At 58.9% G+C, this 24,129-nt stretch overlaps 1 protein-coding gene across 6 annotated transcripts in view; it reads right to left on the bottom strand.

Moving 5' to 3' along the window:
• The window catches only part of NAV1 (neuron navigator 1), a 199,133-nt gene that overhangs the window by 61,604 nt on the left and 113,400 nt on the right, over positions 1-24,129 (bottom strand). For 5 of the 6 annotated variants that reach the window (XM_086342972.1, XM_086342973.1, XM_086342975.1 and 2 more), the window contains 2 exons: positions 18,665-18,767; positions 15,088-15,453 (listed from right to left, as the gene is read on the bottom strand). In XM_086342972.1, the coding sequence (XP_086199098.1) occupies positions 15,088-15,453; positions 18,665-18,767 (469 nt within the window). Of the gene's footprint in view, positions 1-15,087; positions 15,454-16,482; positions 16,600-18,664; positions 18,768-24,129 lie in introns of those variants that run through there. The other variant, XM_086342976.1, reaches the window with a different exon arrangement.

Below are 24,129 nucleotides of genomic sequence, written 5' to 3'. Positions count from 1 at the left end.
CAGTGCTCCGGAGGCCCCTCACCGCCTGGCCTGTGGCTTTACGGCGTTAGGGCTTCCCTTGTGGCTCAGATGGTAAAGACTCTGCCTGAAATGCAGGAGACAGGGTTAGATTCCTGAGTTGGGAAGCTCCCCTGGAGGAGGGCGTGGCAACCCACTCCAGTATTCTTGCCTAGAGAATCCCATGGACAGAAGAGTGTGGCGGGCTACAGTCCATGGAGTCGCAAAGAGTCGGACAGGACTGAGTGAGCACACACACAGGGCTGAGGAGCCCTTCCCCACTTCCCGCCCTCAGGGAGGTGCAGACGGGCTGTGAGACCCGAGGGTCGGATCACTGGTCCGGCTCCAGTCCTGAGCACCCAGGCCTCTCACCTGGGGCTGCAGCTCTACTGCCCGAGTGGTGGAGACCTCGCCGAGGGGACTCTGTCCTGGGTCCCTAAACAGTCCTGCTGGTAGGGGGCTGTTTCTGAGGGTGCAGACACTGGTCAAGTTATCCAGATACGCTTTGTGTCCAAAGGGGAGTGAGGGGCTGCAGGGAGCCCAGTACCAAGCCCTCAATGCCCCCTAGCATGAGGGGGGTGGGTTTTCACTCCCTTTACTCTCTCTAGGGATCTGAGTGGTGAGATTCAGGAAAGGGCCAACAGGTCCCAGGCTGAGTGGCTCTGGGGAGAATCACAGCAAGGTGGGCTCTGCAGCAGCATCGCCCACCTCGCTCCGGGGCTGGTGTCCCCGGGGCAGACCCCCAGCCAGCACCCCATCTTCACCCCTACCCTAAATGGAGGGTGAGGGGCACGGATCTTCCACGCTGGGCCGGCCTGGGTCATCTGGGAACAGCTCAGGGGAGTGCACCGAGAGGGCCCCTCTTGAGCCTCGCCAGCATGGAATGCCACCAGCAGGGGATGTTTTCCTCCAGGCCTAGCTGTGAATTCTCCCTAATGTTTCCTCCTCCATGCTTCCTGGCAGAGCCCGGAGGCAGGAAGAGGAAGCTAAACGGTAAGGCACAGGGGTTACCTGGAGGGTGGGAAGGTTCCCAGTCACCCCCTCCCCCAACCCAGTGACGCCCCTCAAGCCCAGAGCCGTGGGCTTCGCCCCACCTCGCACCTCAGCCGCCCCCCTCCCTTGGGCCTCCACAGCCCCTGCATTTCACCCCCATGGCCGCGGGGCGCTGACCAGAAACAGAGCTGGTCAGCCTGCCGTTCAGCCCGGGGAGGGGTGGCAGCTCTCTGAGCTCCCCTTGCCCAGGAGGACTGTGGGCTAGAGCAGGGGTCTGCAGCCTCCAGGATCTAGTGCCTGAAGGCCTGAGGCGGAGCTGGCCTAACAGTGACAGAAAAACAGTGCGCAGTAAACGGTGCATGCCTGACTCACCCTGAAACCACCCCGCCGTCCGCCCATCTATGGACAAGCCCGTCTGCCATGGAACTGGTCCCTAGTGCCAAAAAGGTTGGGGCCCGCAAGGCTGGGGGACCTGTAACCCCCTCCTCCTTGCGCCTGGTTCCTGCCAGAACCCAACAGAACAGCCCTCTCTCTTCTTCAAGGAGGAAGGTGGGCTGCACGAGGGGCCACCCTCCCCCACCTTCACCCCCATCCTGAGGCAGAGGCCGGTGAGGACCTCTCCCTGCAGGCTCGGCTCCTTAAGCAATGAGCCCGCAAATTAGCGTCTGCTCTTTTCCGCCAGCCGGTCACCGGGTCTCTGGGCACTGTGGGTGACTGGATGCAAGTGCTGTCTGGGGTCTTTCCTGAAGACAGGAGTCACGGCCTCCTTGTCGGCACCCTGACCTCACCCACCGTGGGGGACGGCGGCACACCTGCCTTGAGAACAGGGGGGCCCACAGGTGCAACTGAGCTCTGCTTTCCGAGTCCCAGGCTGGGGTGGGGTGGAGGCGAGCCACCTGCTGACAGGGAGGTGCTTTTCCAGAAAAAAAACCAGCCGCAGAGGAAAGGACCCAATCACCTCCTCCTCACAGAGCCCTCGGGAGCCAGGGTCCCGTGAGTCCCCGCGCTGGGCTCCTGGGTCCTCGGTGGACTTTCTGTCTCAGGTTAGGGAGGCCTGGGCTCTCAGGGCCATGCATGACCCTACGAGCTCTCCGGCCGGCACCCAGCGGGCTGTCCCAGCCCCCACCCCCTCCAGGCCCCCTGGGGGGACATTCTCTACGCTCCCCCACCCCGGGGGCAGCTTCTCTGCCCGCCCTTGTCCTCGTGGGGAGGGCCGGGGGTCTCAAGAAGGGCAAGCGGGCTGCTCAGAGCCGTCCCGCAGACCAGGCCGCCAGGCTTGGAGGGAAGAGGGGACGAAGAGTGGCTGTGATGGGCCTGGAGTTGGCAGCCCGGGACCAGGCCGAGACGTCCTGCAGCAGCGAACGAGCCAGCTGGGGGTGAGGGTCCACTCCCAGCTGTGTGCTGCTCCCCAAATATTTACACAACCTCTGAGGAGGCCGGCCATCCCGCCACCCCACAGCTGGGAGAGGCGGCGCCCTGCCAGAGCACACACAGTGGGTGACTGTTCCACGTCTTCCCAAATGTCAGCGTCTCTGTGGCTCCAAGAGTGCAGGACGGACGGCGCGGTGGCGACGGAGCCGGCAGGAGCTGCCCCCCATGAGGGCCTGCGGACCCTCAGCTGCCCGGGCAGATACGATGCGAGTGTGTGTGTGTGCGAGTGTGCATGCGTGCATGTGACAGTGCATGTGTATATGTGAGTGTGAGTGTGCACACATGTGAGGGTGCATGCATGCACGTGACAGTGCGTGTGAGTGTGTGTGCATGTGACAGTGTGAGTGTGCACACACGTGTGTGCATGTTTGCATGTGACGGTGTCAGTGCATGTGTGCATGGATGCACATGACTGTGAGTGTGTGTGCACACGTGTGTGCGTGCATGCATGTGACAGTGTCAGCGTGTCTGTGTGTGCTCATGTGTGTGTGAGTGTGCACACGTATGTGTGCACGTATGCACGTTGCAGTGTGTGTGGCTGTGCACACGTGTGTGTGCGTGTGTGCATGTGACAGTGTCAGTGTGTGTACGTGTGCATTTGTGTGTGGTCATGTGAGTGTGTGTGAGTGTGTGTACCAGTGTGAGATCCCTGAGGACAGAGCACTGGTTTCAGGACGACTGAAGCTCCCGCTGCCCCAGGTTCCCCGTTTCTGAGCTGCATCTCCAATCTCACCCAGGCCAAGAAGGTGCTAGAAATGCCTGTCTCCTTTCACCCGCAGCCTTGCTCACCACCTCTGCCTCCTCCCCCGCCCCTGCTCCAGCCAAGTGACCCCCACAGCTTCCGTCCCTGCCCCCTCATGGACCCTCTGCAACACAAGACAGACCAGGTGGCTCCTCTGCCGGGAGCCTGCCTGTGGCTTCCCCACCTGCACGCTGGCCCCTGGCTCCCCCGACCTCGTTTCTGACCACAGTCTGTTCTGTTTAATCTGCTTCAGCCACGCTGACCTCCCTGCAGTCCCTGAACATGTGCTCGCTCTCGCCCCAGGGCCTTTGCACATGTTCTTCTGGACAGTTTCCCTGACGTGCTCTCCAGCAGCCCGCGTTCATCACTCTGCCCTCCCCTGCTTCACCTTCCCCTACGGTGCACAGTGCCGCCTGACCTACCGGGGTCGCCTGTTGGCTTGTTTGCCATCTCTCTTTTGTGCATGAGTTTAAGAATGATGACTTCTCCCTGGTGTATCCCCCAAGTGCCTCACTGACCATGTGAACAAGCAGCTTGAGGAGGGCAGTGTCACCCTCTCCTTTTGGATGGTGAAGCTTAAGTCATCATCCAGGCTCATGCAGGCAGTAGCGACCAACTGAGAAGAAACCAGGGCGGGAGGCCTCTGGAGGGCACCACCGAGGTCGCCAGCCTCCCAAGAACAGGAAAGTAACCACAGGGACCGGAGGAGACACGAGAGACAGGACAGCTGTGGCCGCCCAGACCGCGAGGCTGCCTTCTCAGAGCTGGGAAGGGCGGGACCTCACACGGGAACCTCCAGGCAAGGCTAAGCACAGGCTCGGGGCAGCCATGGGGCGAGTGACGGGCGGCTGGCCCTCCTCTTCTAATGACACTCGGCAGAAAGACCATGTCCTGGAAGCCGCTGCTGCCACAAGTCCCACACCCGGGCCTGTCTGCGTGGCTGCACCCACGGAGACGGTGTCACTCCTGAACGGCCCCTGGTCATTGGACACACAAGGGCTCAGCCAGAAGCCAGATAAGGAGGCTAAGAGATGGAAAACATGGCCAGTGAGAAATGGGCCAAGAAACAGGCTTGATGGGGCTGGGGGAGTGATCAGGAGAGGAGGGCGGCAGCTCCGGCAGGGCCGCGTCCCTGCCTCTGGCAGGAGAGGCCGCACTGGGAAGACGGCGCAAGGCGCATGGCAGACCCTCTTCATGCGAGCTGGCCAAGGTGGGCAGGGCGGCAGGCTATGAGACCCTAGTCCCTCCCGCTCTCTGAGCTGGACAGTCCCCTGCACCTCTCCGAGACTCCCTGGCCTGTCTGGGTGCCATCCCCTTCCGCGGCCAGCGGGGCCTGTGCGCACACAGCCTCTTTGTATCCAGCCCCGCACACCGCATCTGGACAGCTCTCACCTGCATCCCCAGCTGCCCGTCACGAAGGCACCAGACCCGGCATCAGCCTGTCCACCCGTCTCTCCGAGTCCTGTCCTGTGCGTTCACGGGTGCCAGTCTGTCCTGCACAGCTGCCTGCCTGTGGTCTCTGGACCTGGCTTGTTCTGCCTGTTTTTCAAACCCAGACCTTCATGCATCTGCCTGCACTGGTCCATCATCCCTGACATGCGGCGGAGAGCCTCTGGGGGCAGCCCATTCACAGCTCAGCGGGTGAGTGCCCGACCTGGCTGGCTGGCCCTCCTTCAGCCACCATGAATGGTGCTTTGCTGCCTGGCCAGAGACATCTGATAGCCCAGAGACCAGAGGGGCCCGTCTCGAGCATCCTGGGACAGCACGGCCTCTGGGCCCCAGTCAGCAGAGCTGGACTCACAGGGTGGGCGCTCCTCTGCCCTGAGCTCCCCGCAGTGGTTGCTCTGTGGTTTGCAAAGCGCAACCCCACCCTTGCAGACGGAGCAGTCGCTCAAGAGGATTGAGGAAGCCTCCCACAGGGACTCCTTGGCCTGCCAACGGCACGCCTGCTGGTGCCCAGGGAGCTCTGACTGCAGCAGCAGGAAGGCCTGTGGTTGCCGCTGCCAAGCTTAGGGCCCCAGCACGGCGCACGGAGGGAGAGGTCCCCAGGGGCAGAGGGAGGAGGTAGGTGAGCCGGAACCGGCAGGGGACCGTGAGGTGGGGAAGGGGGTGTGTGGGTCAGAGGCCTGACTCTGCTCTGGTCCGCCACTTTCAAGCTGCGAGCTCCTAGCGAGCCGGCGAGGCCGAGTCCCAGTTTCCTCTCTTTTGTCCTGGGAAGTTAGTTTGCGTTAGTCACTCAGTCGTGTCTGACTCTGCGACCCCATGGACTCTAGCCGCCCCCAGCTCCCCTGTCCGTGGGATTCTCCAGGCAAGAATACTGGAGTGGGTTGCCATTCCCTTCCCCAGGGGATCTTCCCGACTCAGGGATCGAGCCCAGGTCTTCTGCAGCCAGATTTTCTTTACCATCTGAGCCACCAGGGAAGCCTAAAATTAGGAAAAAGAATACCCTAATTCACAGAGTCATTAAGATTAAATAAGATAGTGTTTTGTAAACCGCACATGCTATGCAATTGTTAAAGAATTATAAAAGAGCACAAGTTACTTCAGTAAAAACTATACACACAAGTTCCAGGAAGACCCAGAGTCGAATAGCATCGTGGTGCAATTGGGTGCATTTGGGGAGGCTTCAGGTGAGAGGTGTGCCCGGAAAAGACGGTGAGTGACCAGGCATCACCCGCTCAAGAAGGAGAGCTCCCTCTGCAGATGACTTTCAGACTTTCACGGCTTCTATTTTAGAGTGGCCGACCAAGAGGAGGGAGGGAGGTGACATTTGCTGCGCGCCTGCTGTCTACCAAGCGCGTCATTATAACATATTCCATAACGTCCTCACCACAACTCTGTTCCTGTTTGACCATCCCCACGAGGATGGACGGCAGCCTTCCCCAAGCCTCAGAGATGGGGTCTGAACCTCCTCCTAACTTGGGCCCCTTTTGTAATACCAGACGGCACGGACTGTCCAGGCACTCCGTGAGCCCAGTGAGCTCATCCCAGAGCAGAAGGCATCAGAGAAAGGGGGAGGCTGAGGATGAAAGAGGAGAGACAGGCGGACAGGCAGGCTGGTGGGGATGAGCCCATCCCTCTCAACAGCTGCCGTAGCCCTTGTCCATCTTGACTGTCAATGAGCTTGTATGTCCGCAAACTCAAGGAAAGCCCAGCAGCTCAACTGTAGGTCACAGGACACACTGAGGGGCCCTCCTCAGCCTGCATCCGTTGCCCTGGCAACCTGCACACATCCAGCTGCCCCTCTGGAGTACCTGGCTCACTGCAGCCTTCCAGTGACCCTGTTGGGTCCGCACAGACTCGGTGACCCTGATGAACCCCACACAGACTCAGCAGTGCTTTCGCTGTTCTCTTTTAGGAATTATGGGTGTTTTGAAAGCCAGCAGCTCTCTAAAGCCACCCCTCCTTCCCAGCAGACTGAGGGATCTGACTCCACAGCCTCTTCTCTTCCCGTCTTCCCTCTTCATCACTGATGCTGCCCGAGCTGCCCCCACACCCTCCCTGCAGTGGCTGCTCCCTGGAGCACAGACAGAGCCCCTCTGCAGGCACCTGTGACGCTCGGCCTTTGTGGAGCAGCGGGAAACACCGGGATGCCCCACCCCCTGGCCCTCTGGGCGGGCACGCCCTCCCCCAGGACCCCCAAGTCCAGCCACCACAGCGGCGAGTCCTGCACTGCCTTCCTTTTCTCCCCAACCCACTTCCCCGCCCGTCAGGGCTTTCTGGAATTGTCTCTGAAATAAACCGCTTGTACTCAAACCTTGTCTCGAGTTCTGTTTCTGGGGACCCCGTCCAGGACACGCTTCATATACACACATGCACGCTCAAGGCATGGGCAGCCCTGTCGTGGCAGGAAGGGGCCACGGCCACGTGTGTAGTGCTTGGTGCAATCAGTTGGCTACAGCTGCAAGCTGGCCCCATGGCCAGGGTTTCCAAGCCACACGAGGGCACCACGTGAACAGGCAGGAGCGCTCAGGACGCAGTCGTCCCGCTTCCTCAGTTTGTCACGTTCCCTCTGAGGCTCAGAAACATCACGTTCAAGAGTGAAGGTCAGCACACACTTCCAAAAACCGTCCTATATTTCAGAAGGTGCCTGTGACTGCTGACGGCCACCAGCTTGCTACCGTCAGTCACCAAACGGCTAACATCTAACGCTCATTATATATGAAGTAAGCGTACTCTCTAATTCAGTCCTCACATGAGCCTTACAGACCAGGCATGACCACTGCTGCCTTTTCCAGCCGAGGGAACTCAGACAAACGGAGAGCGGGCCCCCAGCTCAAGACAAGAGCCGGGCCCCGTCCAGCCCTGAGCCGGCTCCACACCGCTCGGCAACCCCACCAGCCGCCAGGGGCCCGAGCTGGCCCGTGCTGGCAAGCCTGCTCACAAAGGCCGGCTTATGTAACTACACACCATAGGACAAAAAGAACATCAAGACGCTGTCAAAAAGCAAAACAAGGTTACCCCGAACAACAGTCTAAGCCCAAACTCGAACTCAGGTGGTAGGTTTAAGAAAGCTTACCCAGACACACTAACAGCTCCTCATAAAGACAGAGACCGCCAGTCAGATGACAGCTCCTCATAAAGACAGAGGCCGCCAGTCAGGTGAACAGGACAGTATGCTGGGAGTAGAATAAACACATTTCAACCAACAGCTCTTTACACTCTTTAAAGAACACTTTTCTCTTTTCCACCTGACCCTCCCAAGACACAAATGATGACCTTCTGACACACGAACAAACTGAGACTCAGAGGGGCTGGGGGCTTGCTTGGGGCCGCAGAGCAAGCTAGCAGGGGCTCAGGACAGAGTCCAGAGGCCCAGAGGCCCCTTTCCCTGCACCCAGAGGCTGCCAGCCGAGGCCACGTGCACAAGTCTGCAGGCGACAACGTCCCGCCAGGTGTCACCCCGCAGAGATGCAGCCCCCGTCCACGTCTTGTTTCTTCTCCTGCTGGGGACACAGCAGGCAGCCCATCCCTTCCAGGTGTGACACCCTGCAAGGGCAGAACCGGCTTCCCTCCTGAACCTGAATGCTGGGTCCTCCCTGGGATGGCCTCAGCCTCTGCCCCAATCCTGGGTTCCACAGGCACAGGCCGGGCTGAGGGCCCCGGTCTACGGGCGGGATGCCCGCCGGGAAACAGGAGGCAGGCTGAGCAGGACGAGCCTGCTCCCGGCCAGTCACACGGCAGATCTGCCTCCTTCCCAACAAACCCGGCAGATGCGGTGCCTGCAGGAGGATGCGGTCACTGGGGAGGGTGTCTTGGGATCTGGAACCCAGCAAGTGACGCCCCTTCCTGGGAAGGGGCCACTGAGTCCCAGGACGCTCGGCAAGGCAGGAGGGTTTCTTTAAGGCTTGGGCGCCTGTGTCTGGAAGCCAAGAGCCAGCCTGGAGGAGGCCAGGGCCCACGGTTTATGTTATGTGACGGTTTTCAAAGTCAGGCAGTTTAGTGCCAAGGACACGAATGTGATCTGTCCCTAGGCCCCCAGCACCACTCAAGAGGACAAGCTGGGGGTGTGAGGAGGGACATGGGAGGGACAGCAGCCACCACCCGGGGTGGGGACCACCCAGCCCTGGAGACACGCTGTCCCTGGCACACCGCAGGGCTCAGTCTAAGGCTCTGCGGCCTGGGTCTCTGGAGTGTGGTCTTGCAGGGCTGCTGAGACCAATCTACAGCAGGCGAAGGGCTCCTGAGAAGGTGTGAGAGGCAGCGCTGCTGCTGATCAGCCGGGTCTCCCGTCTGCCTTCCCAGACCAGCGTTCACACAGACGGACGTGGAGACAGCGAGAGGCACATCCACATCCAAGGCGAGAGGGCACACATGGCCTGTGCACACACACACACATATGCACACATGGCCCATACACACGTATGCACACACATGCCCATACACACATGCACACACACACACACAGCCCATACACACATGCACACACACACACACGCACAGCCCATACACACACACACACACACACAGCCCATACATACATGCACACACACACACACGCACAGCCCATACACACACACACACACACACACAGCCCATACATACATGCACACACACACACACACACACAGCCCATACACACACGCACACACACACACACACACACACAGCCCATACACACACACACACACACAGAGCCCATACACACATGCACACACACACACACACACAGCCCATACACACACACACACACACACACAGAGCCCATACATACATGCACACACACACACACAGCCCATACACACACGCACACACACACACACACAGCCCATACACACACACACACACACACAGAGCCCATACACACATGCACACACACACACACACAGCCCATACACACACACACACACACACAGAGCCCATACACACGTGCACACACACACAGACACACAGCCCATACACACATGCACACACGCACGCACACGCACAATACACAACATGCACACACACCCCATACACAACATGCACACACACACACATGCACACACACACATGCACACACACGCACACACACCCCATACACAACATGTACACACACACATGCAAACACACCCCATATACAACATGCACACACGCACACACACACAGCCCATATACACACATGCACACCCAGAGCACACACGGACACCCCATACCCAGAGCCTGCTTTCCCCTCCACAGGTGCCGCCGCTCCCCCTCCAGCTTCAACCCTGGGGGCCACGGATGGCTGTGGAGCTCATCTCCTTCCTTAGATGAAATCCTAGACCTTCCTACTTTCAGAAAAGAAAATCCCTTTTCTCTTCTCAGGGGCAGAAACGTCCCGCACCGGCACCGAGGACAGGGCCAGGCCGGCGCTGTCCACGGCGCTGTGTCCTGGGCATCATCCCAGCAGGACCACGGCAGGAGGATCAGTCCAGGTGCCCGGTGTTAAGGGGTTGTTGACGACCTGCTTGCACAGGGGGGTGATGAGAACAACAGGGAGCTGGAAATCTGGGTCATTTCAGGAAGTACTGAAATGAACGAGCTTGTCTTTGTCTGGAGAAGAGACTCTGAGCTAGCCTTGAGAACACAACAGACGTCTGGATGGAGGCTTCCACTCGGCCCTTCTTTCCCGGATGACAGCGTCCGAGTCACTGGGCAGAAGTGACGCAGGCGGCAAGGGACACTTGCACGCTTGTGTGTCATCTTACTCTATTTGCAGGCGAATATGCCCCCACCAGGCTTCCCAGTGGTAAAGAGCCTGCCTGCCAACACAGAAGATGAGAGTTCGATCCGTCAGGGGGGAAGATGCCCTGGAGGAGGTCACGACAACCCACTCCAACACTCTTGCCTGGAGAGGCCCGTGGACAGAGGAGCCTGGTGGGCACAAAGAGTCGGACATGAATGAAGTAACTGGGACGCACGCACAAGGCCCCTGTCACTGTGCCCATGCAAATCAAGGCTGAGAGAGGCTGCTGGGGTTACTATGCAGAAGATTTCTTAACTTAAAGGGAAGACGGACTAGCCCCAAATCACTGAGAAGTGTCAGAAAAATATGGCTTCCTGAGTAGCAGAGAATCTGCTGTGGTAGGCAGGGCGGGAGACATGGAGTCTGTATTTTTTAAAAGCCTTAGTGGTGATAAAACTCTTGGAGAGAAACATTGGGGAAAGGGTTCACGACAGTGGATTTGGCAATAATTTCTTGGCTATGACATCCACAGGCAGGCAATAGAGAAACAGTAGATAAACTGGACTTGACCAAAATGAAAACTTTCACGCATTAAAGAACACCATCAAGAGAAAGAAAAGGCAACCCACAGAAGGGAGAAAATGTGTGCAAATCACATCATGTGTCTGATGAGAGATCAATATCCAGAATATATAAAGAACTCCTACAACTCAACCAGAACAACCGAACGGCCTAACTAAAAAATGGACAGAGGGCCTGGACAAACACTTCTCTGAAGAAGACATGTAAATGGCTAAGAAACACTAGAGAAGATGTTCAGCATCTCTAGTCATTAGGGAAATACAGATTAAAGCCACAGTGAGACACTGCTTCCCACCCATCAGGATGACTGTTATTAAAAAACAAACACATAGAAAATAACAACTGTAGGCAAGGAAGTGGAGTAATTATAACCCTTGCACATCGCTGGTGGGAATGTAAAATGGTGCAGCTGCTGTGAAAAACAGTATGGTGATTCCTCAAAAAATTAAACAGAACTATCCAGCAATACCACCACTGCGAATACATCCCACAGAATCGAAAGCAGATTCTCAAGCAGATATTTGCACACCCTTGTCCATAGCAAGCTATTCATAATAGCCAGAAGTAGAAGCAACCCAAATGCACATTGATGGGTAAATGGATAAGCTAAATGTGGTGTGTATACACAGTGGAACATTATTTGGCCCTGAAAAGGAAGGAAATTCTGGCGCCTGCTGTGGATGAACCTTGAGGACCTACCGCTGAGTGACAAAAGCCAATCAGAAAAAGGCACACACTGTGTGAGCCCATTTCTGTCAGGCTCCTAGAGTAGCCGGGCTCATAGAGACAGAAAGTGGAGGGGCAGGGGCCGGGGAGGGCGAGGGAGTGAGCATCTCACGTGTGCAGAGCTTCAGTTTGGGAAGATGAAAAAGTCCCGGGGTGAACATTGGTGATGGTGACACAGTAATCCGAATGGAATTAATGCCACTGAACTCTTAAACATGGTTAAGATATTCGCCATATAAAAAGACACACTTTACCACAATTGTTTAAATACTTAACTTTAAGTACACAGTGGTTTTGGCAACTGCATCCCCTTTCGTCATCCTGGTTTGCTGAGCTTCAGTTTGAAGAATCTGCCTTCCCTGAGCTCAGCCGGATGCACGACCCAGGAAAGGACAGGGCATTTGGATGGAGTTGGGGTGGGATCTGACTCAGGGCTGAACGTGAACTTGCCAAGAGCTCCAGGTGGACGGCCCCCAGCAGGTAACTGCGGGCACCAGGAAAGCCTGGGGGTCCCTGCTGTCTGCAGCTCACCTGGACGGCTCGTGGCAGCTATCGGCCACCGGGAGGGGGTGGCCTCACCTGTCCCGCTGGCCCTGTGCTGGGGCTTTGGAGAGGCAGGAAGTGAATGACCATGGGCAGGGGCTGACGGGCAGATGAGGAGTCGCCGCTGGGAACGGAGAACAGCTCTGCCTGTTTTATGCGTAGGAAAAGCAGTTTCTTCAGGAGCAGGGCGCTTGGTAAGTTACCAAACCTGGATGGGAACTGCAGCGGGGGAGGGAGGGCCAGGGAGAGGCTGGCAAGCATGGCTCAGGTTTGCTGGAACCCAGGACACCTCGCTTCTAGCTTTCTAGAAAAAAACAACCCTTAACTGTGAAAACTCGTAACTGAGGAGCAACCGCTTACGTTGTCTTTATTTTCCGTTTTTTCTATATCTATACCGCTTACGTGAAAATTACTGAGGAACGTAAACGGACTCCCCTCAACTCGGGCTGCTCAAGGGCACTGAAGGCCTGCTGTGCTCGCGGTGCTGGTGGGGCCGTGAACACTGAAACTCCCTGTAACGGGCTTTGAGCGCGGCTGCTGAGTGCAGCCTGACCGCAGCAGCCTGCGTGAAGCTATCCTGGCTCCAGCACTGCAGGGCACAGTGAGGTCCGCCCGGCGGGTATCGACCCGGACACTCTGCACCCCTGGGAACTGCAGGCGTCCCTGGACTGTGGGGAGAGTGAACCCAGGGAGGGAGGGTCCCGCACATGGATTCCGGGCATACATGCTGTCCAGGGGCAGAGAACAAAGACGGGCGCTCGAGGGTGGGTAAGGGCGTCTTCCCGGCTCCCATCCCCCATCTGTGTCCCCAGGAATGGCCAGCTGCTGACACGTCGGTCCTTGCTGCCAACCCCGGCGGGGCTCTGCGGGACCGCCTGGTCCCCGGGGGGGGCGAGTCTGGGTCCCACAGAGGGCAAGAGTCCCTACTGACCTTTGGAGAGGGCGTTTTAACAATGATAGGAATAACAGTAACAATAATAGGAATAATGGCAATAAATATGAGCTAACGTGTATTGGGGATTCCGTGGTAGCTCAGACGGTAAAGCGTCTGCCTACAATGCAGGAGATCTGGGTTCAATCCCTGGGTCGGGAAGATCCCCTGGAGAAGGAAATGGCAACCCACTCCAGTACTCTTGCCTGGAAAATCCCATGGACCAAGGAGCCTGGTAGGCTATAGTCCATGGGTTCACAAAGAGTCGGACACGACTGAGCGACTTCAGTTCACTTCAACGAGTATTGAGCATTTACGAAGAGCCAGGAGCTATTCCAAACACCTCCCGTGAGGAAAGCACTTAACCTTCAAAGTCACCGTGGCACGGGTTCTACAGTCGTCTGCACTGAGCAGAGACAAACTGAAGCCTAGAGAGGTTAAGGCACTTGTCCAAGCTCACACAGCCAGTCAGCTGCTGGAGGTGCCATCGCCAGCCTCAGACTGGGCTCTCTCCCAGGGCAGGGGCCTGGCCAGGGAGCGCTCTGCATGGCCCCTGTGTGCTTGGGGCGCCGGCTCTCCTGCCTCTGTCTGGTGTGGGGGGCCCTGCAGGTGGGGCCCTGGTCCTTCCCACACAGCAGGGCTTTCAGAGCCCTCAGCCCCAAGGCTTGTGCTTTTGACCTTTCCAGCTGGGTGCTGTCAGGGGGTAGGACCGGACACTTTCTCAGAGAAGAAGGGCTTCCTGGGGCAAGGATCAGGCTCCCAGTGGCCCAGCACACCCTCCGTGCCCAGGAGGAGCTGGACAGCCATCTCAGGTCCCAGCCCCGGGCTGGCCGATGCGAGCGTGAGGTCGGCTGGCCCCTGGGACTTACACCCAGTAAACAGCCCCGTTCGTGAGTCAGCTGTTTTGTTTCAGAGCAGCCTGTCAGCCCAACGGGCCCTGCCAGGCCCTCCCAGTACAGCCCCGGGGTGGGGAGCAGTGGATGGCCTGGACCTCAGCTACTTCCCACTCTCCTCCAGTTCAATCTGTTTACTGGGGAGAGGTGGTCCCCAGGGGTCGGGGAGGGGCCCTGCAGCCTCCTGTGTCACGGGTGAGGGGGGGGCGGAGCCAGACAGGGGTGGGGGTGGCAGGTGGGCGGATGGGGGTGCCCGATGTGGGGTGTGTGTGGGGGTGCCCGAGAGCCTCCAGGAGCGCCCCGGGCTCTGGGAGCCCCTGGCTTGAACACCGAGACTCCAGCACCCCTCTCCTCCTGCCCTCTCCCCTTGCGTTCCAGACTGCTCCCCCGCCTCTCTGTCCAAGTTGCTCCACGAACCAAACGGCTTTAGGCTTTACCGGGGCAGAAAGAGACAAGAGGAAGAAGGCGGTAAAGGGCTCGACGGGCTCTGTTGGATAGACGTTGCAGCGCGGGCAGAGGTTTGCAGGAGAAACCAGGGGAGGGAGGGCGCCAGGGCCGGGGCCGGAGGAGGCAGCGGAGATAGTGCTGCGCCTGGGGCCAGGGCTGCCAACAAACGCGTTGGCCTCTCTTCCAGCGGCCTTTCGGGGGGGGCGGGTCGCTGTCACCCTGACTCTCCAGGCCCACACGCAGCCGCCGGAGCCACTGGCCGGCGGGGGCGGAGACCAGGAGGGCGGGGCGAGGCACAGAGTGACAGCTGCAGGGACTAGTGACGCGGCGCCCTCGCTGACCAATCAGCTCCCCCAGACGCCAGCCCCCTCGTCGCCCCCTCGGCTGCCCGGACCGGCACGCGGTCCTCGACCTTGATCACAGCGCAGCCCCGGCCCCGGGCCGAGGTTCATCCGCCCTAACCCTACGGGGGTCCATGCGCCGGGCTGTCTGCGGTCCCCTCGGCCTCCCTGGGCTATTCGCTCCTCCGCGGTCCCCGTGAACCGTCCCCCGCACCTCCTCCACCCCCCCATCCCCCGCCCCCGGGGTCCACCCGCCCTTCCCACGTCCGATCACCGGACTGCCCACCTCCCAGCGGCCCGCAGGCCACCCCTACCCAGTGGTGATGTCGTCGTCCTCCGTCATGGTCTTGCCCATGAGGTCGCTGTCGCTCATGTAGCCAGACTTGAGGTCCACGTCTTCCGAGTCCAGGGACTCGACCAGCTCCAGGCGCGAGATGTGGCCGAGCTTGCTCGGGGAGCGCATGGGCATGGTGTGCGCGTAGTGCGCGCGCTCCCCGTGCATGTACCAGGCAGGTGGCCCCTCCGAGCGGCAGCTGCCGCCCACCGACGGCGCGTCCCCGGCCTGCAGCCGCGGGCTGGACTGGCCGTAGCGCCAGGAAAGGGGTGATGAGCGGTTGGACAGACTGGACACGCTGCGGGGGTTGGCGTCATCACTGTCATAGCAAGTCATCTCCAGGGAGCTGGGCAGGCAGAAAGGCACTGGTTACCCTCGGGCCCTGCGCGGAGCCCCGAGCACTGTCCTCAGGCACCCTGTGGTGCCTCCCTCCCCACTCCTGCCCCAGCATCCCCCCACCCTCACCCCCGGCCTCCAGGTGGCCTCTCAGGGTGTAGGCCCTGCTGCATGTCAGCGCAGGTGTCAAAGGAAGAGGCTAGTGGGCAGAAGGGAAGGGATCCCGTCCACTGCCGAGGGCACAGATTTGGTAATATGACCCCTGTTTGACTCCTCTACTTATTAGATAGTGAGCCAGAGTCCTCATCAACTTTCCTGAGTCTCCATCTCCTCATCTGTCAAATGGAGATGAAACTATAACAGCTTCATCATATATAGATTCAGAAGGACCACATGCAAGTGCCTGGTATGTAGAAGGTGCCCAGTGAACCCATGCGGCAGGGTGGGAGGGGTCACGCAAGAGTAGAAAGCCTCGATCATCCACTCTGCTCAGAGCGTCCAGCACCTCTTTTCTGTTATGAGCTCAGGGTGAGCCGGATGGTGGTCCCTGTAGAAGCCCTGTGGGTGCGCAGGACCAAGACGGCAGGGCGGTCAGTGAGCAGGCTTCCTGGCCTGGCTGCTGCCCAGTGTCTCCCCTGGGCCCTCCTGCCGGCCCTGCCATGCCTTGCGCACTTTCTCTCTCTAATGACGCAGAGCTTAGGGAGCATGTAAGTTCCCTGAAGGGGGCGCCTATGGTCCTGGGAGGTGGCCGGCCTCACTCCTGCTGCTCGGGTCAGACGAGCAAGCAGGAGGATTCTCTGCCTGAGACTCGGGACTGGGCCTCACGCGGTAAGGACTTAATAAAAACAAGCTGCCGTGTCAAGGAGACTAGGAGAGAAGGAAGAGGGCGTGACAGTCCTGGTCGGGATGGGCGCTCTAGGGAAGCCTGTTTTCAGGGCAAACTTGGCACCAAGAGCGGCTGTGCCCCCGGTTCTGTTCTCCTGGCAGTGCGGTGAGGGGGCAGCCCTGACCCCACCACTCATCTTTATCCCAAACATACCTCCAGACACCTCTGAGTCTGTGGCCGAAACTCTAGCTCAAACCTGGGTCCCTGATTTCCAGTCCCAGATCCCACCTTCCAGTCTTGCTCCTCTCTGGGGAGGACGTGTGTGGGGTGGACGGCGTGATGGGCTGGAGCGGGCTGGGGGTGGCCGGAGGGCAGTCTCACTTCCTCTGCAGCCCCAGCCCCCTGACCCAGACTCTCGCCTTGTGGGGGAATCGAGCCAGAGAAATAGGGGAAGTAGCACGGGAGGAAAGGTTTCCAAAAAGGAACTAAACTAAACTACAGGCAGCCTGTGACTCCAGGGTGAAAATCGCCTTGCTGGGCATGCTCACTGGGCCATGAGCTCCTGCAGGACACAGCCCGTGTCTGTCCTGGGAGCTCTGCCCCTGGCTCGCTGGACGCAGAAGCACCCTGATCAGCCTGGGCGAGTCTGGCACGTGGCCCCTTCTCCCCAGCCTCTCGCTGCTCCTCCTCTAACCAGGCCCTGTGTGCACACCCTGTCCGCTCCCAGGGCCGAGGGAGGGCTGATTGATGTAAAGCGTTTGGTACAAGAGCCATCAAAGCTGAGGGAGTCACTGTTTTGGCTATCAGAGTGTGCACCAGGAATAACATAAACCAAAGGCTCAGGGAGGAAGTGGCTCTGGGTCCACAGCAAACAGAAGGGCCGCTTCAGGGCTCTTGGTTCCTCTCCCATAGAGGGAGACAAGCCAGAGGCCCAGGCGCTGCCCTCTAACTGGTCAACTTTACACACGAGGCCTTCCTGTTCCCCTGCAGAAAGCAGCAGGGCCTGCACGGCGTCAAGCTGCCTTCGTGCGGGGGTTGGGGGTGGGGACAGGAGACGGGGGCTGCTGCCCTTGCCCTGTGGGTGAGTCACCTGGGGTGTGACCCCTCAGGAGCAGAGCGCGTGGGCCTTCTTTGGCATGGGGCTGGCAGGCAAGGTGGGGCTGAGTTGTTCCAACAACTTCCCTGGCTGGGGAAGGAGGGCATCCAAGACTTAATCCACTGGGTCCTCAAAACAGTGAGAGGACTCGAGCCAGACCCCTGTCCCACGTGGGTTCCTGCTTAGGGCTGGGAGGGCTGGGAGGGCTGGAGACGGATGTACAGGGTCCCAGAGCCTCCCAGAGCCCACATCCACTTTCTTCTCGGCCCTCCTCATCACATTCCTTCAGCAGTTAGAATCCTGCTGGCTCGAGCAGAGGTAGTCACAGAGACAGCAGGCTCTGCTTATCACGGGAAATGTTTCAGATGTCTGAGAGCGATGTGCTGAGTGTCCCAGGCGGGGGATGGGGTAGGGCTGGGGAGGAGCGTGGGAAGGAGGAACAAGGGGATCTCAGCAAGGGAGCTGGGAGCTGCTGAGGCCAGACTCAGCTCCACTTCACAGTCACCACCACCCCACAAGGATGGGATGGCTGGGAAGTAATGAGTCCTCTGTCACTGGAGGTATGTAAGTTTGGTTTGCATATAACTTGGCCACACACTTGGGTCAGGAGAAGTCCTTCTCCCACTGCCTATTTGCTCTCATTTTCCAATCCCAGGAGGTGGGGAGGAACCGACTCTTCTCTACCTTCCTGCTCCACACCCCCAGGATTTCTCAATCCTGGCGGTTTGCCCCCTACCCCTAGGGTGTAGCCCGGCCCTCTGTCCCCCTTGGAGCTGACAGCATGAGCTCATCTGGGCAGCCCCAGGAGCCAGTGCAGGAAATTCTGAGTCACGCTGAGCCTGGGGCCAGGACACCAGGGCAGAGAGAGGCGCGGCAGGAGGGCGGGGGTGCCCCGCACGGCGGGGCTGCAAGGGCTCGTGAGGGGCTGGAGGAGGGTGTCCGCACGGCGCAGAGGCTGGGCCGCTTGCCGGCTGAGGGGGCAAGAAGGCTGCTGCATGTCAGGAAGGGCATGTGGAAGCTTCAGCACAGGGAGAGGAAGGGAGTGAGCAAGCCCTTGAGACAACGGGGAAGTGGACACCCAGGAGGGCGTGGAGGAGGGCAGTCACGGCCTGAGCCACGTGCTGGCTCCTCCTTCCACCCATCCAGTGAGGCTCCAGCCTGATGAGATGAAGTCAAATTGTTCAGCAGAAGCCGACGCCAGGCAAGGGCGCACTGCCCCCATGGACTCAGTGCATGCTGCCCCGGCCCAGGTGGGGGGCCCGCCCTCCACATAGGGAAGGAGGGGCAGTGGGCTCTTACCTGTGAGTCACCTGGGACCCTCGAAGGCTGGACATGGTTTCCTCCAGGTTCTGGCGCAGATCCAGGACATTCTGCACGGTCCTCTTTCTCTGGGACTCAGGGTCTGGAGGGAGGAGAGGAGCTGGGTGAGTGGGGAGGACTTACTGCTGAGTTCGAGGTGGCCAGAGGCTGCATCCCTGGATGGGCCCTGGGACATGACTGCCTCTCAGGCCTTCCTGAGGGCCTGGGACACACCCTTGAGCCCCTGAGGTCCCAGCCCTGGAAGGGACAGGGGCACCAGCCTTCAGTGTCCTCCCAGACACCCACAGGACCACCCTGGCCTGCATCACTTTGGGGTGCCCTGTAGGCAATGGCACCCCACTACAGTACTCTTGCCTGGAAAATCCCATGGACAGAGGGGCCTGGTGGGCTGCAGTTCATGGGGTCGCTAGGAGTTGGACACGACTGAGCGACTTCACTTTCACTTTTCACTTTCATGCACTGGAGAAGGAAATGGCAACCCACTCCAGTGTTCTTGCCAGGAGAATCCCAGGGACGGGGAAGCCTGGTGGGCTGCCGTCTATGGGGTTGCACAGAGTTGGACACAACTGAAGCGACTTAGCAGCAGCAGCTTCTCCTAGCAGAGGTTCCAGACCAGGCCCCCGTGGTTGGGGTTAGCCGGAACATCTGCCCAATACCCAGCCTGCCGTGGTGCATGGATTGGTGTTTCACCCTGGCTCTTGGAGGCAGCGGTGCCCGGATGTGTGGTGTTGGCCAGTCTCTGGGGCAGAAATACTCTGCAAGGGTGCTGTGATGTCGCTGAGCCCAGAGCCAGGGTGTGGTGCTGGGGGTCGGCAGTGGGAGCTGGTGGGAGCTGGCATCAGGCCCTGACTGGGAGCACCTGCAGGGGCCGTCGGCGTGCAGGGCCCCGGAGATGCTGGTGGGGAGGGGCAGTGAGCAGCCGCGGGAAGGCTGGGCATGCAGACGCCAGGCCAGAGGTGCACATCCGGGCGAGTGCGTGTGGGCGCAGCCCCAGTGCAGACTCCTGAAGAATCAGGGCTGTGGAACCAGTTGTGGTTTGCAGGCAGGGCATGACCACAGACAGAGGAGAGGTGACCACAGCAAACTGAAACAGACCCAATCGCCTTCCCGGGGGAACAGCATCCGAAAGACTGAGGGTACCGAGTGTGAGGACACTCCAGAGCGTCCCCGTCACTCCTGCACTCCAGCCAGGACGCCTCAGTGAAGCGCACACACAGTCCGCCCAAGCCATGGCCTCTCCTGGGCCTTGGACCAGTCACTGAATGTGGGCAGCTCCCTCAGTGCCCCTGAAAAGCGACATGGGAGAGTCAGGGGCCCACAGAGACGACGACAAAGCAACAGGGAAAACTCAACAGCTCTGACCCCCAGGCAACTGCCCCAACCAGACCCCCGGGGTCTCAGCCTAGAGCCCATGAGTCCCCCACCCACCCAGACCCAGCAGGAGTGTGCGGCTCTAAAAGCTGTCACAGAGGACATCTCTGAGTTCAGGAGGCATTTTCCCCAAGACTAAGTTCGGCTGGTGGCTGCTCGGCCTGCCTTGTCAGCGAGGCGGGGGCAGGGGAGGGGGGCAGGGAGCCAGGTGCACGGCCCTCCCAGAGCCTCAGGGGCACCTTTCCCGAGAAGCAGCTCCATACCCAGGCCAGCCCAGTCCTCTCTCCTCTCCTCCCCTCCTCCGGGGCGGAGGAAGGCTGGCAGCTGGGAGGGATGAGGGCGGGCCTCCTCACATCACTCCTCTGCTGCCCGTGACTGTTTATCCTGGCAAGGCTCACCTGGCGCGGTTTCATGGTTGTCATGATGGTTTGGCGTGGAAAACAGGCAGGGTCAGAAGGTGTATATGTATTTTTAAACCTTGGCCCTAAGACGCCTATATGAGGACCAAGAATATGCTGCTGAGACATGGGTTTCTGGGCCAGCGAGATGGCTTTCCATGGATTTGGCAGAGACAAGGGGAAAGGTGCACACAGCCGAGGGGTGAGTGGTCCAGAGAGGAGGGGACCAAGGGCCACCTGGAGACCATGTGTGCCACCCCCTGCAGGCCTCAGTGAGTGGAGGCACACGGCAAGTGGGGGAGCTCAGTGCAGCTGCCCCATTTCATGGAGGAGACACTGAGCCCCAGAGGCGGGGCCCTGCACCTCACAGAGCATCTTGGTGCCACCAGCGGCAGGACAGCAGGTACTCAGGGGCCATCACAAGCATGGACGGACTCGGCCACAGTCAACATACATAAAAAGAATGGACGGATGTGTGTCCCATTAGGACGATGTCTTAAAAAAAAAAAAAAACAGAGCAAAGTGTTTAACTCACACAGGGTCCTCCTCATAACATGCCAGTAGAGTGGGGCAGAGCTACCCCAAAGTATCCAAATCAGAGCCACAGAAGTCCTTGGAAGTGACCAGTCCAACCGGGTCCATGGCTCTTGGGGGTGGGTGAGGTGACTGGCTGGAGGTGCAGAAATGTAATAAGGAGGAACATGTGGCACCAGGGTGCCACCCCAGGAGCAGGTGAGCATGGGGGGCAGGCGGGGACAGAGCTGGGACGGAGCAGGGCTGAGGACAGTCGCAGAAGCGCCACCCCATCAATCCCTCCACGCCCCAGCAGCGTCCCCTGGTGGCCATATTGGGGCACATCACCCTGCTCCCCAAAGGCTCAGCTCAGGTGAGGGATGGTGAGGGCGCCTCAGAGCCTGGCGGTGTCTGTACTCTTCACATTTTTAACTCTAAATTACGAATAAGCAGCATCTGTAAAAAGATTCACCCCACACCCCTACCCATCTCTGACCCCAAACCGATAACAGCCGTCATCCCTCTCCTCCCTTTTCCACCATCTTCGCGAGGCTCACTGGGGTGGGGTGTTGTCCGGGGCCCACATGACTCTGACAATGATAGGTTTTGTCGGCTGATGTCTGGACGTGTGCTTCCCAGGCTCAGAAGGTGGCAACAGTCTCCCTAAAACCAGCCATCACCACGGTAACACACAGTCGCCACAAACAGCATCTTCCCAGCATGCACCGGGGCAGAGCGTCTCTTAGGAGACCACAGCATCCTCCCAGCATGCACCGGGGTGGAGTTTCTCATAGGAGACCACAGACAGACTGCTGTCTCTGTGAGGAGTCCACTCGGCACCCGGTGCGCACACTTGGGGGAGGGGCAGGCACACCCACCCAGATGCACACAGCGTCCCATCGAGGTGGACTCAAAACCAGGCACTTCCCCCATGTGAGACTGCAGGGCTGTTCTTTCCATGACCACGGAGGGCCTCCGACACGCACACACACCTCAGACGCATCCCTCCGTGGTCCGGCCGGCAGCCCGTGGGGGCCGTCACATCAGGATCACAGGCTTCCCACTCTGCCACCCCGCAGACGTGCACATGGAGAGTTGTGTGGTTGCGTCTCCCACCACAAGTGCAGAGGGAAAAGCTGGAAGTAGAGCACAGGGGTCCCTGGGGCTGGAGATGGGGCAGCGCCCTGGGAAGATGATGGCAAGCAGGGTGCTTTCTGCCTGAAGCCTGATCCGGGCAGCAGGCTGCCCCGGACGGCAAGACCATCAATCTGAGTCCCAAAGGAAGGGCTGCCTAGTGGTACCATAGGTCCAGTCCACACAGCCAAGGGCAGGTGCTGGCGGTAACTCCCACCCCATTCCTTCTGACCTGGAGCGAGGCATTTCACCACCCTGCTGAGCTGTATGCTCTACGAAGAGGGGAGAATAGTGTTACCCACTCCCCGGTCTGTCAGGGGGATTAAAGAGCTGTCGTGCGTGCTACGCCCACAGTAAGTTCTCCACAGGAGTGGGGTAGGGTGAGGGGGGCGACCTGGATTGGCTGGAGCTACATGCCCTGCCCAGCTCTTCGCCTTAGATCTGAAACCTGATGTAGTGGGCGAGAGGACAACGACCCCAAGAGATTTAGGGGCATGCAGGAAGGAGGGGGACTCAGGGCCCCTCACCCAGCAGGCACATTTCCCCAAGCTCTGCACAGCTTGAATTACCGGCTGACAATGACGTGAACTTCAGAGGCTGCCAAGTGAACACTTGAGACTTACCTGCAACACATTCAGTTCAGCCTGAGGCGGGGCCCAGCCTGTAGACTGGCTCCTGCATCCCGAGTGAATGGACCAGGCAGGAACCAACAGAAGGAACGGAAGTGCCTCAAGAGGAAGATTTTCAAGCCCCAGCGTTTCAGAGCTCAAAAGAAACAGCACGTCGCTCCAGCTGGAGAGGGTTAGGCTTGTGAGCACCACCCGGTGGGGAGGGGCGAGCCCGAGGCTCGGGCACTGGAGGCCCCGGCCTGGCTGCCCCGTGTTGCCCTGGGGTGGAGAGGCACTCAGATGTCACCTGTGGGGGTGACCACTGTGTAAAGGACCTGTCTGAGACAGCACAAGCTACATCCACCTAGAAACCCAGGCTAGAGGACCTGAGAGAGGCATCTCTCTCTCTCTCACACACCCTCTCTCAGCAACTTCCAAAAAGAAAAAAAAAAACTCTCCTGACCCTATTGTCCCAAGGATAGCACCTAAATCTTCTATAAATTCTAAAATTTGTCACAGTTTAGGCCCCTAATACACACAGGTAAAATATCAGTATAATAAGTTACAGTTCAGTCGCTCAGTTGTGTCCAACTCTTTGTGACCCCATGAATCATAGCACACCAGGCCTCCCTGTCCATCACCAACTCCCGGAGTTGACTCAAACTCATGTCCATTGAGTTGGTGATGCCATCCAGCCATCTCATCCTCTGTTGTCCCCTTCTCCTCCCGCCTTCAATCTTTCCCAGCATCAGGGTCTTTTCAAATGAGTCAGTTCTTTGCATCAGGCGGCCAAAATATTGGAGTTTCAGCTTCAGCATCAATTCTTCCAATGAGTATTCAGGACTGATTTCCTTTAGGATGGACTGGTTGGATGTCCTTGCTGCCCAAGGGACTCTCAAGAGTCTTCTCCAACATCACAGTTCAAAAGCATCAATTCTTTGGTGCTCAGCTTTCTTTATAGTCCAACTCTCAGATTTATACATGACTACTGGAAAAACCATAGCTTTGTCTAAGAGCCAGTTACAAACACACATTTCTCTGACAACATGACCCCTAACCAGAAGGTCCTTGGGCATCTGTGCCGCCACACGACCCCCAGTGTCTATAGATGACCACTCTGTGGACACTGAGTCCCACGTCTTTGGGAGTCTGACTCATTTCTGTCCGTCTTCTCTGCTCTAGGACATGACCTTCAAGGTCTGGCCGGGGCAGGCACTGCAAGCCCACCTCACATATCCTCATTGCTCAGAGGTCATACGGATGGGTTCTGTGGACTCTGGCAGCCAGTGACCCTGCCCTAGATGGACTCCCAGGGGCCGTGGCCTCTGAAGGCTCTGTCTCATGTGAGGCTTGGTGCGGGGCTGAAACTGACAGAGGACAGAGCACCCTGCACACAGACCTCCCCGCCGTCGGGCAGAGC

The sequence above is a fragment of the Bos grunniens genome, chromosome 16 (genome assembly GCF_055505025.1).
Source record: "Bos grunniens cultivar Pamir isolate PY7600 chromosome 16, Bosgru_T2T1.0, whole genome shotgun sequence".
Taxonomy (NCBI): domain Eukaryota; kingdom Metazoa; phylum Chordata; class Mammalia; order Artiodactyla; family Bovidae; genus Bos; species Bos grunniens.
The sequence above is the reverse complement of the archived record's forward strand: the minus strand, read 5'-3'. Positions and strand labels throughout refer to the sequence as shown.